Source organism: Amphiura filiformis, chromosome 10 (genome assembly GCF_039555335.1).
Source record: "Amphiura filiformis chromosome 10, Afil_fr2py, whole genome shotgun sequence".
NCBI classification, from domain to species: domain Eukaryota; kingdom Metazoa; phylum Echinodermata; class Ophiuroidea; order Amphilepidida; family Amphiuridae; genus Amphiura; species Amphiura filiformis.
Window position 1 is genome coordinate 2,503,808 of NC_092637.1, and position 13,982 is coordinate 2,517,789.

The 13,982-nt window shown below is 36.4% G+C and overlaps 1 protein-coding gene across 1 annotated transcript; it reads right to left on the bottom strand.

Moving 5' to 3' along the window:
• Positions 1–2,931: 2,931 nt before the first annotated feature.
• On the bottom strand, positions 2,932–11,368 carry LOC140162085 (uncharacterized). The gene is made up of 5 exons (XM_072185373.1): positions 11,244–11,368; positions 6,851–7,022; positions 5,853–6,016; positions 4,072–4,324; positions 2,932–3,133 (listed from the first exon to the last, which is right to left on the bottom strand). The coding sequence occupies exons 2-5, from the start codon at positions 7,010–7,012 to the stop codon at positions 2,942–2,944; spliced, it is 771 nt and encodes a 256-aa protein (XP_072041474.1). The 5' UTR covers positions 7,013–7,022; positions 11,244–11,368; the 3' UTR covers positions 2,932–2,941.
• Positions 11,369–13,982: the final 2,614 nt, after the last annotated feature.

A 13,982-nucleotide genomic window follows, 5' to 3' on the forward strand; every position in this document is an offset into this window, starting at 1 on the left:
GTTAGCACATGTATGACAATGACAAAGTTACCAAACTTTGAATTTTTACGACCACCCGGATGAGCAAATCAATGAATGGACCTTGAAGAGGAACTACGTGTATTACAGACAAAGTATAAAGACATTTATTTACACTAATCTGTAATTTATCTACGACAGCGGCTAAAAACAAAACCTTTATTCTCTAATTATACGATAGGAATCTTTGTTTTTGCTATCGTTTAGATCGTCAGTGCATATGAATTGATATTGATGTAATCATATCTTACAATGGTAAAATCAAACAATTGATTAGTGAAACGATGGGTGCCTGGAAGATAATTACACCCAAGAGGCGGGTGAAGCAGAAACATGGTCAAACAGAATATTTTCAAGTATATTTATTCATACGAATAATACTAATGGCAGTCAAAAATATTTACAATCAAAACACAATAAGAAGTCAATGAAGATGTATAAGCATTCATAATCCAAGAAACAAATACATTATTAACATTCTTAAAAACTACACACATATCAAAAGATGGATTTATTGCACAGATATAATTTTAATTCCCATCACACAAAATCTTAATTATTGTCCCAAAACATCAAAAAATATACACACTGCGCCTAATCTTGCACATCCAAACAAACAAAATAGTTCACAAAAATTGAGAATTATAAGAATTAAACAAAAATAAATAAAGTTAGTTATTATTTAAGAAATCAGTCATTATTGGAAGAGAAGAGATCAGTCATCATTGGGAGAGAGAACTTTACATAAACCTCTGCGATTAACATCTGTTTGGTTTGAGTTTGGGTTGCTTAAAAGTCGTGTCATCTCAGTACTCGATGGCAGGAAACCAGATCTAGGAATCTTTCAGCTTTCAGAAGTTCATGCTTTGGTTACTAAATCTTCAAATATCAACTCTTCTTTCGCGAAGGGGCTGAAGATCTAGTGTAGCTAGAGGATCAGCATATTATTGTTATAGCTGCTAAGGATGTGCTTACGCACGCCTTTCTGAATTGTCTCAAAAAGCTTGTCATTTGCTTTACTGAACTATACACGGAATCGACCTGTCCATCGCATTTAAGGTAGTCTTTGATTATGACACCCAATAATTTGACTTTTTTGACAACGGAAAGCTGGTGAATTGCCAAAATATATTTACATTGCTTAACATTTATCATGTTTATTTGGGATTGGTTTCAGCTTATTCTGACTAGGCCATTCATCCATATAGACCGGACTGTATACCAGTATCACCGACACCACCATATTGGCTCGCCGAAAGTTAGGTCCTCGACGTCCTTTCAGACTTCCGTGTTGGTATCTGAAAATCCGATTGGGCACATGACAGTGCCCTGTGGTACGCCACCAAATAGCACTATCCAGTCTGAATACACATTCGAACACTGTTTTCTGTGTGAACGAAATTCTATTTCTGGTGATCTTGTGGTCTATAATAAAGCAAATGATTTTGAGAAATCTGTGAGTACAAAAGTTCTTGATGTTATTCACGTTTTCCGCAACGGATATTATATTATGGTAAATATCAATAAAGTGTGTGGTGGGACATTCCGTTTCGTTTACCATATTGCTTTTCATCAATATTGGGTTGGCTTTTCCATTTGCAAACTTTGGCTTCTGCAACATTTGCCAGACCCGACGTCAACGACACAGGGCGAGGTTTATTGATATATGGGGTTTGCTTAGGAAAAGGGATAACATTCCGCTCTTTCCATTAGGCAGGCTCCTTGCTTTGAATGATTGATGTATTGAACATGAGGACAATGTCGCTAACGTTTTTTTTTAGGTATGCTGATTATCTTTCAAATTCCAAATTTCTTTATTGTTTAAATACCCAGTATTCCTACAAAATTAACGCTACTGTCATCTCCCAAAAATTGACTTATCACGATATTGTTCTGAGCACACAGGCTGGATAGGAAAATCGATTTGCAACAGATGAATTTGGAGGAGGGAACTTTTCATCAAAACAGTAAAATAATGGTCGGAAATATGCCATTTCTGCACGTTGCTGTAAATTTTGCACATATTTGGCTATACAGCTTGCTATTTTTCAGTGATTTTAAGCACCTTTTTCAGATGCCATGCAAGAAAATAGTCCCTCTCTAATTAGAGAAACTGTTGCCTCAACGTCTTAACGTCACTGATTCAAGTTTTAAGTTTCAAGTTTTTTATTCAGATATTAATTTGACGGCACTGGTAGTTATCTATCCGATGATGCATCCAAAACTTTTAAGTTAAAATAATATCAAAACATCACGGTTTCGTGCGATTGTTGCATTTCGCCTATTCAAATAATGTAGCCATTTATACACGTTCTTGTATTGTTTATTTAGGCTTTTTTTTTTTTTTTTTTTTTTTTTTTCTCATTTACTTAAATCGGGAAGATATGTCTTAACCAGTACAATTATGTCAATATCCAAACACAGATGAATTCAGCAAGTCATTTCCATTCTAAAAATGTATACTTTTATATTCTTTAGACTAATAATTTAGCAGTTATGAGGCCCGAAAGTTTTCATAATTCCAGGGTTCAGACCAACCTTAAGATAAATAACGCCCTCAGTTAGTTAATAATGTACCAAACAGTGATGAAGGCAATTCAGGAAACCAAATTACAATCTGGGGCCTCTGGTCATCAATCAGAGTGACATTTGATCGATATTTTCCGTTACCAAGCGAGGTATTCCAGGTGAAAAGCTTCGCATAGCATAATTAGGCAGGGATAATACACATAATCGAGTTCGTCATTTATTATAATGGCAAATATGCCAGTTCATCGGGGTTTTTTTTGGGGGGGTATTTGTTTTGTTTTTATAGAAGTAAAAAAGACAACATTTACATGATATTGTTTATGACATTACATAGAACACTTGGTTACTAAAAATCACAAGTAATTTGCGTTCTTTTACCTTATTCAATTCATATTTACACTACTGCAACACAACTGTGAACGTTCACAGTTTTCTGAATTGGACTATCTGACAGTTGTCCTGAGCTGTTGATGACATACACTAAAGCCATTTCCTGACGTTGCACTTTACGACATGAACAACCACCAGGACTGCAATGTGTATTATAGCATTCTTCGTTGAAGACCCACTGCACGTAATTGTTGAGCTGAAAGGAGAAAACATAATAAAGAAATGGTATATACTTAAATTCCATGTTAGAATAATAACGCATGGAAAATAAAATCAGCGCTAAATGTACCATTATAACCAATGAAGACTCTTTCGCGAATCGCTGAACGCGGAAAAGTAGAACAAAAGCACATTCTTTCATGCTGCAATTTCAAAATTGATCAACATGATATTGAAGTTAATAATATAATATCTTAGTATTTTTTTACAACCACAACTGCCACCTGTTGCAAAGTAGTATAGTACTTATGTTTAACGCGCAATTTCTCTTCCGGTGCATGTATCCCACCATAGACTGAACGGAAGCCAAACAAATATATGTACTTGAAGGCGCATTTAAAAAAGTGTGTACGAGAATCTAAATCTACGTGCAACGTTGGTGAGACAAAACGCACTTATTATCTTGTTATAGAGTGTAGAATGTGCACTGTCACGCTCCGATATTGAAATGCACTGAGCACAATCAAGATAATCGCACGCTACCGAGCTATTGCATTTAGGTCAAGAAGCCGCGCAGGGCTCGAAACCTAAGTGCAACAAGTACACATTTAAGTCGAATATAATGCACCGGGCAACAATGGATAATAAACAAAAGACTGATGCACTTGAATTATATACATATGCATGGCCGTTTTAATAGTCACGGGGCAAATGATTTAATATTGATATTAATATTGATATTGATATTTTGCCAATACACCGGGCCGTATCCACGAAGATTTGCGTGCCTCTTTTTTTGCGTATCTACGCCGTTGTCTCCCTGCAATGTTATTGTATTATATTGGAAAAAAATTAAAATTTGAAGAAAGCTATACATTGCGTCTGTAACCATAACACAACAACTACACGATCATCATTCCTTACACCGTAAGGCTTTCCAATACTGCTGACGCCCTGCATGCAAAATAAACATACCTGAACCATAGCTCCGGAACCCCCGTCTTTGAAAGATACTAGTTTGGTTGGTCCTGGTACGTAAGCCGGACAAATACGGGAATAACCGGCGCTTCGTTTTCGTCTCCCTCCAGAGGGCGGTGTTGTGTTGCCAAGACAATCTACTCTGACTGGGTCGGGAGAACTATCAACTAAAGCTCCTAGTTGACCATTTCCTTCTTCTGTTTCGTTGACCAGGTCAAAATCCTCTTTTGGAAGAAAAATATCGCCATATCTGTAATAAACATGATAATGAAAAAAAACAATCCATGTACCATGGGATAGAATAGCGACACTCCCTAACACGCCCGTTGTTGGTGGGTTTCTGAATACACAAAGCGCCCGAATAAGGCATAACGAATAAGGCGCGCCAGGGAACTTGAATAAACTTAAAGGAAGCGGAAATGACGTAACGATCAAGAACATGTATCCTAGGTCTAGACAAAAGGCACCATATTGCAGGAGGGTCAAAGTTCATATGGCAAACGTTAAAGGTTTAGTAAATTAGATCACCCAGACACTGTCTCTAATAATTATTCAGGTAGGTAAAAACGTTGATTTATTAAAATGTTCCAGATTCCCAATATAAGTATATTACCCCCGCCACTTTACAAACTATTCTTTTGTAAATATATCCAATATGACGGCATCTTTTGAGATATCTACGCATCGCATTTAAACCTCTTCCTGATATGTACGTCAATTATCGCGCATGGTCAAAGGTGCTCAAAGACTAGGCCACAGACTATCCGGTGGAAACCTTAACAAGCGAACACCATGCGTTAATAATTACAAAATGGCGAAATATGTAGACGGTAGTTAGTGACCAATCAATATAGGATTAAAATAGAGTCGTAGATAATAAGTAAAAACAGTACCAGTTAAATTAAACAGTACCAGTAGGATTAAAATACCAGTACCAGTTAAACAGTACCAGTACCAGTACCAGTTAAACAGTACCAGTAGGATTAAAATAAGTCTTTACAAAGTTTTATTTTTTAAATCCCCGTGGAACTGACTTTGTAAAGACTTATTTTAATCCTATATTGATTGGTCCCTAACTACAGTCTCTGAAAGTTTTGAAAGTAACTCTTTTGGATTTGAATTTATATCCCTGTAATTTAGAGTGTAGGCACAGAGGAGAAAGAAAACAGAGCGCGTACAACCAGTCAAAGTCCCCGTGTATTGTATAATGTAAGTTCTCACATATTAATGAGGGCCGATTGTTCGATCGTGCCGTGTCGAACAATCATGCCAGCGTTGCGTGCCTTCGCGTATACGCGATAGAGCGTTGCGTGCTTTCGCGATTACGCGATAGACAGTGAAAATACGCTGTAATTGCGTAGCAGTCTCGCCTGTCGCATTTCATGGAACAATCGGCCCTCATTATCGGGTGATGCTGAGACTTTGACTGGTTGTACACGCCCTGTTTCTTTCTCCTCTGTGATCATAGGTCGAACAATGGAGTGACCGGCGTCCCGACATTGCCTTTTTGAACTTTCACCATCCTGGCTATACTTTCAATCGAATGCTCCCAATATTATGACAACATCGTGAAACTCAGAAATCAGAAAATAACAAGTTCAGATAGTGTCATGGGGGAGGGATTGCAACTTGCTAATAGTTTCAAAGTTGTATTAAATCGAAATGTGCTGAGTAGTATCGTATACGTAAAACATACTTTACAAGCTATAGGTCCTAACGAACGTAATAAGCCTACTTTACTTAATACTGTTTAAGATATTCCCAATAAGCCTACTTACTGTTTAAGATAGTCCTGCTCCTGTTGGTCGGTAAGATTGACTACAGACATGGTGTAATAGCTGGGTTCTACTAACCAACTAACATCATCTAGCGGGTCTTCGATTCCAGTGTCAATTGCAACAATTCCTAAAATATCCTGTAAACTGTCATGTGCGTCCTCGAGCTAAATGAAAATATATAATGGATGGAGTCAAAACTCTACGTTTGTTTAGAACAATAGAAACCGGCTCCAACCGGACGAAACCGCCTGTAACCGGCGGTCGATCATCAGTTCGGTTATGAGATCTTTGACCCATTTAAAAGGGCATTTCGTGATCCACAGCCTCATCCCCCCACTTTTCTCACAAAAAGTTGAGATTTTTATATCACTGGAATACTCTGGCTACATCATGTTTAGGTACAAAATATTTCTTACAGATTAATTCATTTAGCAAAGATATCGCGAAATTTGAATTTCGTTCTGGTGCACCAGAACGAAATTACAACGTATTGTCTATGGAGCAGTGTAATACACATAATCATGCAGAACTCGCAAATGAAAATCGGAATCAACTGAAATTTTGGGAATGTGCTTTTTCGTGGATATGTACTGAAAAATGTCATAAAAAGAGTATGCTAGGATCACGAAATACTCCTTTAAACATCTTGACATCATCATGTGTTATTTGTGACAGACGAGGCACTTTGAAGGTATGTTATCTCAGACTGGAAATGACCCTTTAATGATCTTTGTCCTTTGTGATCAATCAATATACAATGGGTATTGTCAATACTCAATAATACAAATCAAGATCTGACACGCCTTGTCGTACCAAAGACCAACAGACTGATAGGCGGCGGATTGTTCAGTGTCCTTTGTCCCCGAAGTTGGAACAATTTTTTTCCTTGTGGTTTATGATAGTGCTTGTAAAGTGCAATTACCATTTTGAAATTGCGCTGTATAAAAGCCGTTGTATATTATTATATATAGGTGTTTTTTTATTTTCTTGTGATTTACCTGTGAATGAAGTAACTTCAACGTGTTACATGCAAAATCAATAAGGTACTCTGACAAGGCTATGCCCCAACCTGCCGCACCACTACCAACCAGCACCACTATGATAACCGCTGTACAGCCTGCACAGATTGCACACTTTTTCACTTTACCCATGCTTATCATCAAGTTTGCCCTAAATCAGGAAAATAGAAACATAAGTGATCATGATACAAATTAGACTAACTTTCCATACCTCGATAGATTAATTATTCTTAATAATAATAATAATAAAATGATAATAATAATACACAGACTTTGAGAACGCTTTTTAAATGAAGAAACAAAGCACTATAGAAAATGAAAAATGCAAAAGAGAAGAAACATTAGGTGAAGAGGTGAGATAGGCTTGTTGGATTTGGGAGTGGAAAGGCGCGTGGCAGCAGTAGAGTGCAACGTGTACCCAGAATGACGGTTGCCTGTTTCCTGAAGTAAATGAGTGGTTGTTGAAAGTAGCCCCATCATCTGTGCGAGAATTTTGTACACAAAGGATATATAGGTTGAAGTGGACTTCGCTGAACAGTGATCTTCGCAGCACAGTTTGAATCAGAATTACACATCAGTCGTCCAGAACATTGATTGCAACAGAACTGATAATAATAATAATAATAATAATATTTATTTCAATTGCCATCAATTACAAACATGAAAAAACATAAAAAGCAATTTAAATGACAATCCAGGAAAGAAGAAATAGACTAAACAGTCCAAGCACAATGTGTTCTTCTTTCCTGCTTATATTAAAGTACATATAATAATAATAATAATAATAATAATAACAATAATAATAATAATATAGATACAAGATACGCATAAATTAAAGCAAAAACATTTGCATGAAAAAATGAGTGAAACACTCTATGACATAACTTAACCTATGAAAAACATAATTACATCATAAAATGCTCTTTACACATGGCCTTAAACAAGGTAAGGGAGGGCGCAGAGCGTACAACAGTGGGAAGTTCATTCCACAAACGTGGAAAGGAAACAAAAACAGAGTTGAAAAAGGCATTGGTATGAGAACTACAGTGGAGATACCTAAACTCCTTAACCTTAGAAGGCTTGAAAAATTGGCAAAAAGAAGAAGGACCAATTCCATTATTCAATTTAAAGCAGAAGATCAACCTCAACAAATCAAATAAGTTGCATGTTTTAAGTAATCCAAATTCATCTAATCTAGACTCATATGAAAGATCAGGAGGACACCTCTTCCTATACATCAAAACTTTAGAAATCTTTCTCTGACTCTTATCTAACCTATCAAGCAGGCCAGTCTGACAAGGATTCCAAATAACAGCACAGTAAGTAAGATGAGGGAGTATCAATGCCTTAAATAGATGTAGAAGAGCACCGAAGTGCATATGGCGAGAAGTTCTGATGACAAAACCAGTTAGGCGAGAAACCTTTTTACAGATTTTATCAACATGTGAAGAGAACGATAGGGAAGAATTGAAAACAACACCAAGCAGTTTATACTCATCAACAACCTTAATTGGAATACCACCTAACTTGTATATAAAAAGACTGCAAGCCCTAGACCTCGAAAAATGAACAGCAGCACACTTAGAAGCACTCAGGGGGAGTTTATTCTCAATGGTCCACTTGTGAATTGTGTCAAGATCTTTCTGCAGTGCAACTTGATCCTCAAAAGTTCCAATAGAGCGTACAAGTGTATGGTCATCAGCAAATTGAAATAAGGCAGAGGACAGGTTGTCATTAATGTCATTTACAAATAACAGAAACAAGATGGGCCCCAAAACAGAACCTTGAGGAACACCCGATGTGACTGAAGCCCAATCAGATTTAGCTCCGCCAAAGATAACTCTCTGTTTTCTCCCAGAAAGAAAGCTTTGAATCCAGTTAAGCACATTATTCCTGATACCATAGTAATGAAGCTTTTGTAACAAAATTGTATGATCTACTCTATCAAAAGCAGCACTAAAGTCAAGAAAAATCCCATCCACCAAATTACAATATTTGCTGTTATCAAGGTTACCACTGAGAAAATGATAAAATTTAGCCAACATCTGCTCACAATTCCTACCATGTCGAAAACCAAATTGATTATCTGAAAGAATGTCATGCTCATCAAGATAACCAAGAAGACGTTTGCAAACCAATCTTTCCATGACCTTACAGAGGATTGCTGTTAAGGAAACTGGCCTGTAACTCGAAATAGCATTCTTAGGCTTACCAGAGCCTTTGTAAATAGGCACAACATTTGCACACTTCCAAGCAGACGGAATTTCACCCTTTGAAATACATTCATTAAAAAAGGTACACAAAACGGGAGCTAATTCACTTGCACATGATTTTAAGAAAACAGGAAGAATATCATTAGGGCCGGGAGACTTGTTGGTATCAAGACCCTTAAGAATATCAATAACTTCATCAACAGAAAACATGTCAAAGGAGAGACAAGCTCCACCATGAGAGGGGGGAGAGTCAGGAAGACAATTCACATCAATGGTAGAGGATGTTCCAAAGTTACTTGAGAAATGCTTATTAAAAGCGCAAGCAATATCATCGGGGTCAGTCAAATCACCACTATCAGTAGTAAATGAAAGCTGGGAAGAGTCCTTAGAACTAGATCTTACATAGTTCCAAAATTTCTTAGGATTACTCTTAGCTAGTTTGGAAATACCAAGAGAATAATTACAATGACTAGTCCGAATAGCTTTTTCAAATTCTTACTACACTCTTTAAATTGTTGCTCAGCAACATGACTGCCAGATTTCTTAAACCTCCTGTACATAAGTTTCTTTCTTGTACATAACTTCCTAATGTCCTTGTCATCCAAGGAACCGACTTACCCTTCTTAACAAATTTCTTAGGAACAGTTTTATCAACAGCAGCATTAATATAATGCTCAATAAGAAGAAGACCACCGGCTACGTAGTAATTATTAGTGTGATCTACAGTAAGCCAAAAAATTCAGGTACCAGTTATGTTCACCGCCTGTATATCCTAAACAAAGACAGATATGTCATAATTGGAACCAGCAGCCAATAGCTGCATCTTTTAGCTCGAATTTAAGAAATTCAAGAAATATAAGACACGGCGATCCCAAAACCCAAGGAAGATACCAATGTAAAAGAGAACTAGTGCTGCGCTTCCATTGATTTAGTACATAAAACTAGCGTCGTGCTTTCATTGATTAGCACACAAAAGTGCAACTTTTGATTTCGTTTCTTCATTAGGTTTTAGATCACTGTTTCTTTAATTCTCAACCAATTTCAACAGGTAAGGTCTTAAATTAAAGCTAAAGAGTACATGTATTGGCTGATTGTTTTAAGTTTGTTTGACATACTTGTCTTTATTTAGGATACAGAGGTGAACACAACTGGTAGCTTAATTTTTTGGCTTACTGTATATTAAAAGTGTATGCTTTTATGTTATGCGGAAAATCATTGTTATTATACATTAAATCAAGCTAGTGTATGTGTATTGTTACACATTCAGAAGTGAATTTGGGTAAAAGGTGTGTTGGCCAATGTGTTGGTGAACTACGCTTGCCCTGTCTTGTAATACAGTGACGTAGATAGATCTGAACTTAAAGCCCTTATTAATTTGTAGGTATATATAATATGAAGGAATATATGGGTATGGAATTAAAAACGAAATTGTAATTTGTACCTAAACTTGGCATCTTGCCTTAATTTCGAACCATCACGTATATATGCAGTGCAATTAATATTTTAATATTTGTACGTGGCTATGAGTCATGATTCTGTCGTCATACGCTGGTCATTGAGATCTGGCCAGATAAATATATTTTTTAACCCTGCGCAGTTCATTAAAAAATACTCACTATTCCGTTATTAGTCAAATTAGTGCTTCAGCATTAATTAGTTCGTTGCTACGGATCTTCCAAGAATAACAAAGTAGATCGTTAGTAATAGCAACCGTGTACTAATATTAATAAGGTAATAAAAGCAGCGAATTAATCATATAATAATTCTAGTTTAGACAAAAAAACCAATATTTTGAAGGAAGTAAAAAAGAGGTTAAACAGAATTTTTTGACGAAATTTGAACACTCTCCCTCCCTTGAACATGTTGCAAGCCAGTAAGTGTAGCCTCCTTGTTCCCAAATGATTTACCATCATTGATATAGCATCAATATTATTTTTCAAAGTAATCATTTCAACTGTTACAAGTGTTACCGTCAATTATATTTTCCCGCATAGATTTTTTGCTTTTGAAATTATGAAATGTAGTACATGTAGCACGAACTGTTTTTGTACTCCCAAACATATATCTTAAACCTGATAACATGCATATAAATAGTTCGTAGTAGTAGTACAATAATAGTCATGGTAGAGTAGGCAGTAGTGATAAAACAAAACCCTTACCGTAACGTTTTTCGAATGTAGTATGGCCAACCGTTGTTTCCAATACGTCCACAATAATAAAATAGGCAGAAAATAAAGCAGCAAATAAATCACGAAACAAAAAACCCTGATACATCATTATAATACTTGTAATGTATGCAGAACACCTTGGATTTGGAAGGCAGGTGGAATTGTATGCTTCTTATGATACGCATTTATAAATACGCCCGGGGGGTCACTCCCATTGTGGCCTGTACACCATCCGCGATAATGAAAACGCGTAAAAAGGGTCGTTTTTCGTGGGTAGGCAAGATACGCGCGTATCGCGTTTAGGGTGTCAAAAACATGAAAAATTGGAAAAAAAGGGTAGCAAAATTGCAATTGCTAAATACGCGGAAATGAAATTTAGGGTATGAAATTTGATTTTAGGAATGAAATCCCTGTTTAGGGTGTCGTTTTAGCCAAGGGTTAAATCCTTGTTTAGGGTGCTTTTCAAAAGTTGATTATCGCGGATGGTGTACATGCCACAATGGGAGTGACCCCCCCGGGATAAATACGCACGAGACAAATAGGCACGACATACCAAGACCAGCAAGCGTGACCAAATCCCCATGCCATTGACCACTATACAGAAAAGGATAGAAACTCTTCAGATAAATACCATCAATTTAAGGCTAGACGAGGTATTGTTGGTCGAAGCAACCTAAAAAAAAGATTTTCATTATCTAGATCAATATATTATTGAAAAATAACACCTTGATGTTTTGGAAACGTTCATTCTGCAAATCATATACTTTGCAAACTTACTTAATTTATTGTTGTTAATGAATTATGTACGTTTTACAAAAGTGTTGTTGTTTCAACCCTCTTTGCAACATATCTCAAGAACCGCAGCACCTATAAAAGTATATCTGTGATATTTTAATTCTTCTACACACTCGCTATGAATTGAGCAGTACAGTTTTTGCCAAAGCTCACTACCATTCGTAAGATGATGTGAACTACCAAATCACAACAGCCTAATAATTAATAACCTTAAGTATTAATTGAATAACAAAATTATTATACATGGGGGATTCCGAATTTGTAATAATTATGTTATCAGAAACAACATTTTGGAAGTGATAAATACCATTAAATTTAAGTATTAATTGAATAACAAAATTATCACACATAGGGGATTCCGAATTTGTAATAATTATGTTATCAAAACAACCTTTGGAAAGTATTTGCCGACGGAAAAAAATATTTATCGACGGAAACGTTTACAATATAATTTGTTGTAATAATAATAAGTTGAAATAAATAGACCATTTTTGCTGCACAGTAGGCTCGTGTTGCTTTTAAAACACCTCGCGCGCGCATTCAAATGTACAGTTAGACCACCGGATGTGTAGAAGGTCATTTCGAGACGTATTGCCTACAAGCTGTTATGGCATGCCTATTTATAAATGGTGCGCCCCTAAAGCCGTTGGAGTTCGACAAAAAAATACCTTGTTTTTCAATTTGCACCATACGAAACTATACGAAACTTTAGTGTATACACGGTTGAGGGGCCAAGTGGACTTAGAGTCTTCTTTCGCTCAGGTCTTCAATTGCTATACAGTCTATTTTGAACTCGGCCTTGTATGTAGTTTCCCCAGCCTCTACGTCACGTGTCGCGTGTCCATTCGCGTTTGAAATAGTCGTTTTCAGATGATGGTGGATGCGATATCGCAATTTTTGACGTCGCCATTGGATTAACACATAATCATGAAATCTTCACAAACAATTCTAAATTTGTTATGTGTTGTCAAAGCAAAATTATCTTACTCTAAAACCGTTGAGGTACGACAATGTACCACACTGTACGTATGTTATTTTTCAATTTATAAATGCTAACCGTGTATTTTGAATGGGGCTGTCAGCCTTGTATTTTCGCCAGCCTCGAACGTCACGTGTCGCGTAACCTATGCCGCCTGGTCGTTTTCACTTCATGTAGTGCGCCACCAGTAGTTTGTTTTAATTTCACTTAGAGGGAGCTATCGTGATTTTTCGTATTTACATTTATTATGACCGTCCACCCAGGGATATGAGACATGGTCTGTAATGTCAACGATTTCACTTTTAGAGATATTAGACAGGCAAATTCTCCTCAAAATAAGCTTTACATGTTTTTTATGCTTTTGCAAGGTAGTAAAAATATTAGTATGGACCATATCTCAAAACAAGCTCTGCTGAGTCCGTTCGTGGTGGAATGTCTCACAAATAAGGGAGTGTTCAGATATGCTTTTTTTTTGCACAAGATATTGCCCAGGAGTTATATTTTTTGATTTTCACAGTTAAGCGGGGACTTTTTTGTGTGTGTTGGTGGGAAATGTTTTGTTAGTGATAGTGCTCATGTAGTGGGGTAAGTTTCAACTGGAAGTACCCAATTCTGATACATCGTGCACAAGGATTTTAGTAGCACTGTAATGGTTTTTAAAGAAGAAACGATGACTTCAAGTGTTTCCAGAGGATTCCTGACAAAAAAGACATTTACACAAATGTCTTACAAAATTAATAATAGTACAACTTAATTTTAAAAAAAAAATTGCTTATTTTCCTCTTTTCCATTTTTTGTCTAACTGACTATGAATAATTCACCACTTTAAATAGAGACACAACGAAGGAAATGCTGGGACAGAGGTTTGTTTCTCAAAAATATTATTTTATTGAGTAGATAAAAAGGGCACACATTTTGTATCCGCCTTTGTATAAAATACTTTAATTATAAACTTG

Coding starts and splice junctions, on each gene's coding strand:
- LOC140162085 (XM_072185373.1), bottom strand. CDS start 7,012: ATGATAAGCATGGGTAAAGTGAAAAAGTGTGCAATCTGTGCAGGCTGT. Junction 6,017..6,850: donor TGAAGTTACTTCATTCACAG/GTAAATCACAAG, acceptor ATTTTCATTTAG/CTCGAGGACGCACATGACAG. Junction 3,134..4,071: donor GTTCCGGAGCTATGGTTCAG/GTATGTTTATTT, acceptor TTCTCCTTTCAG/CTCAACAATTACGTGCAGTG.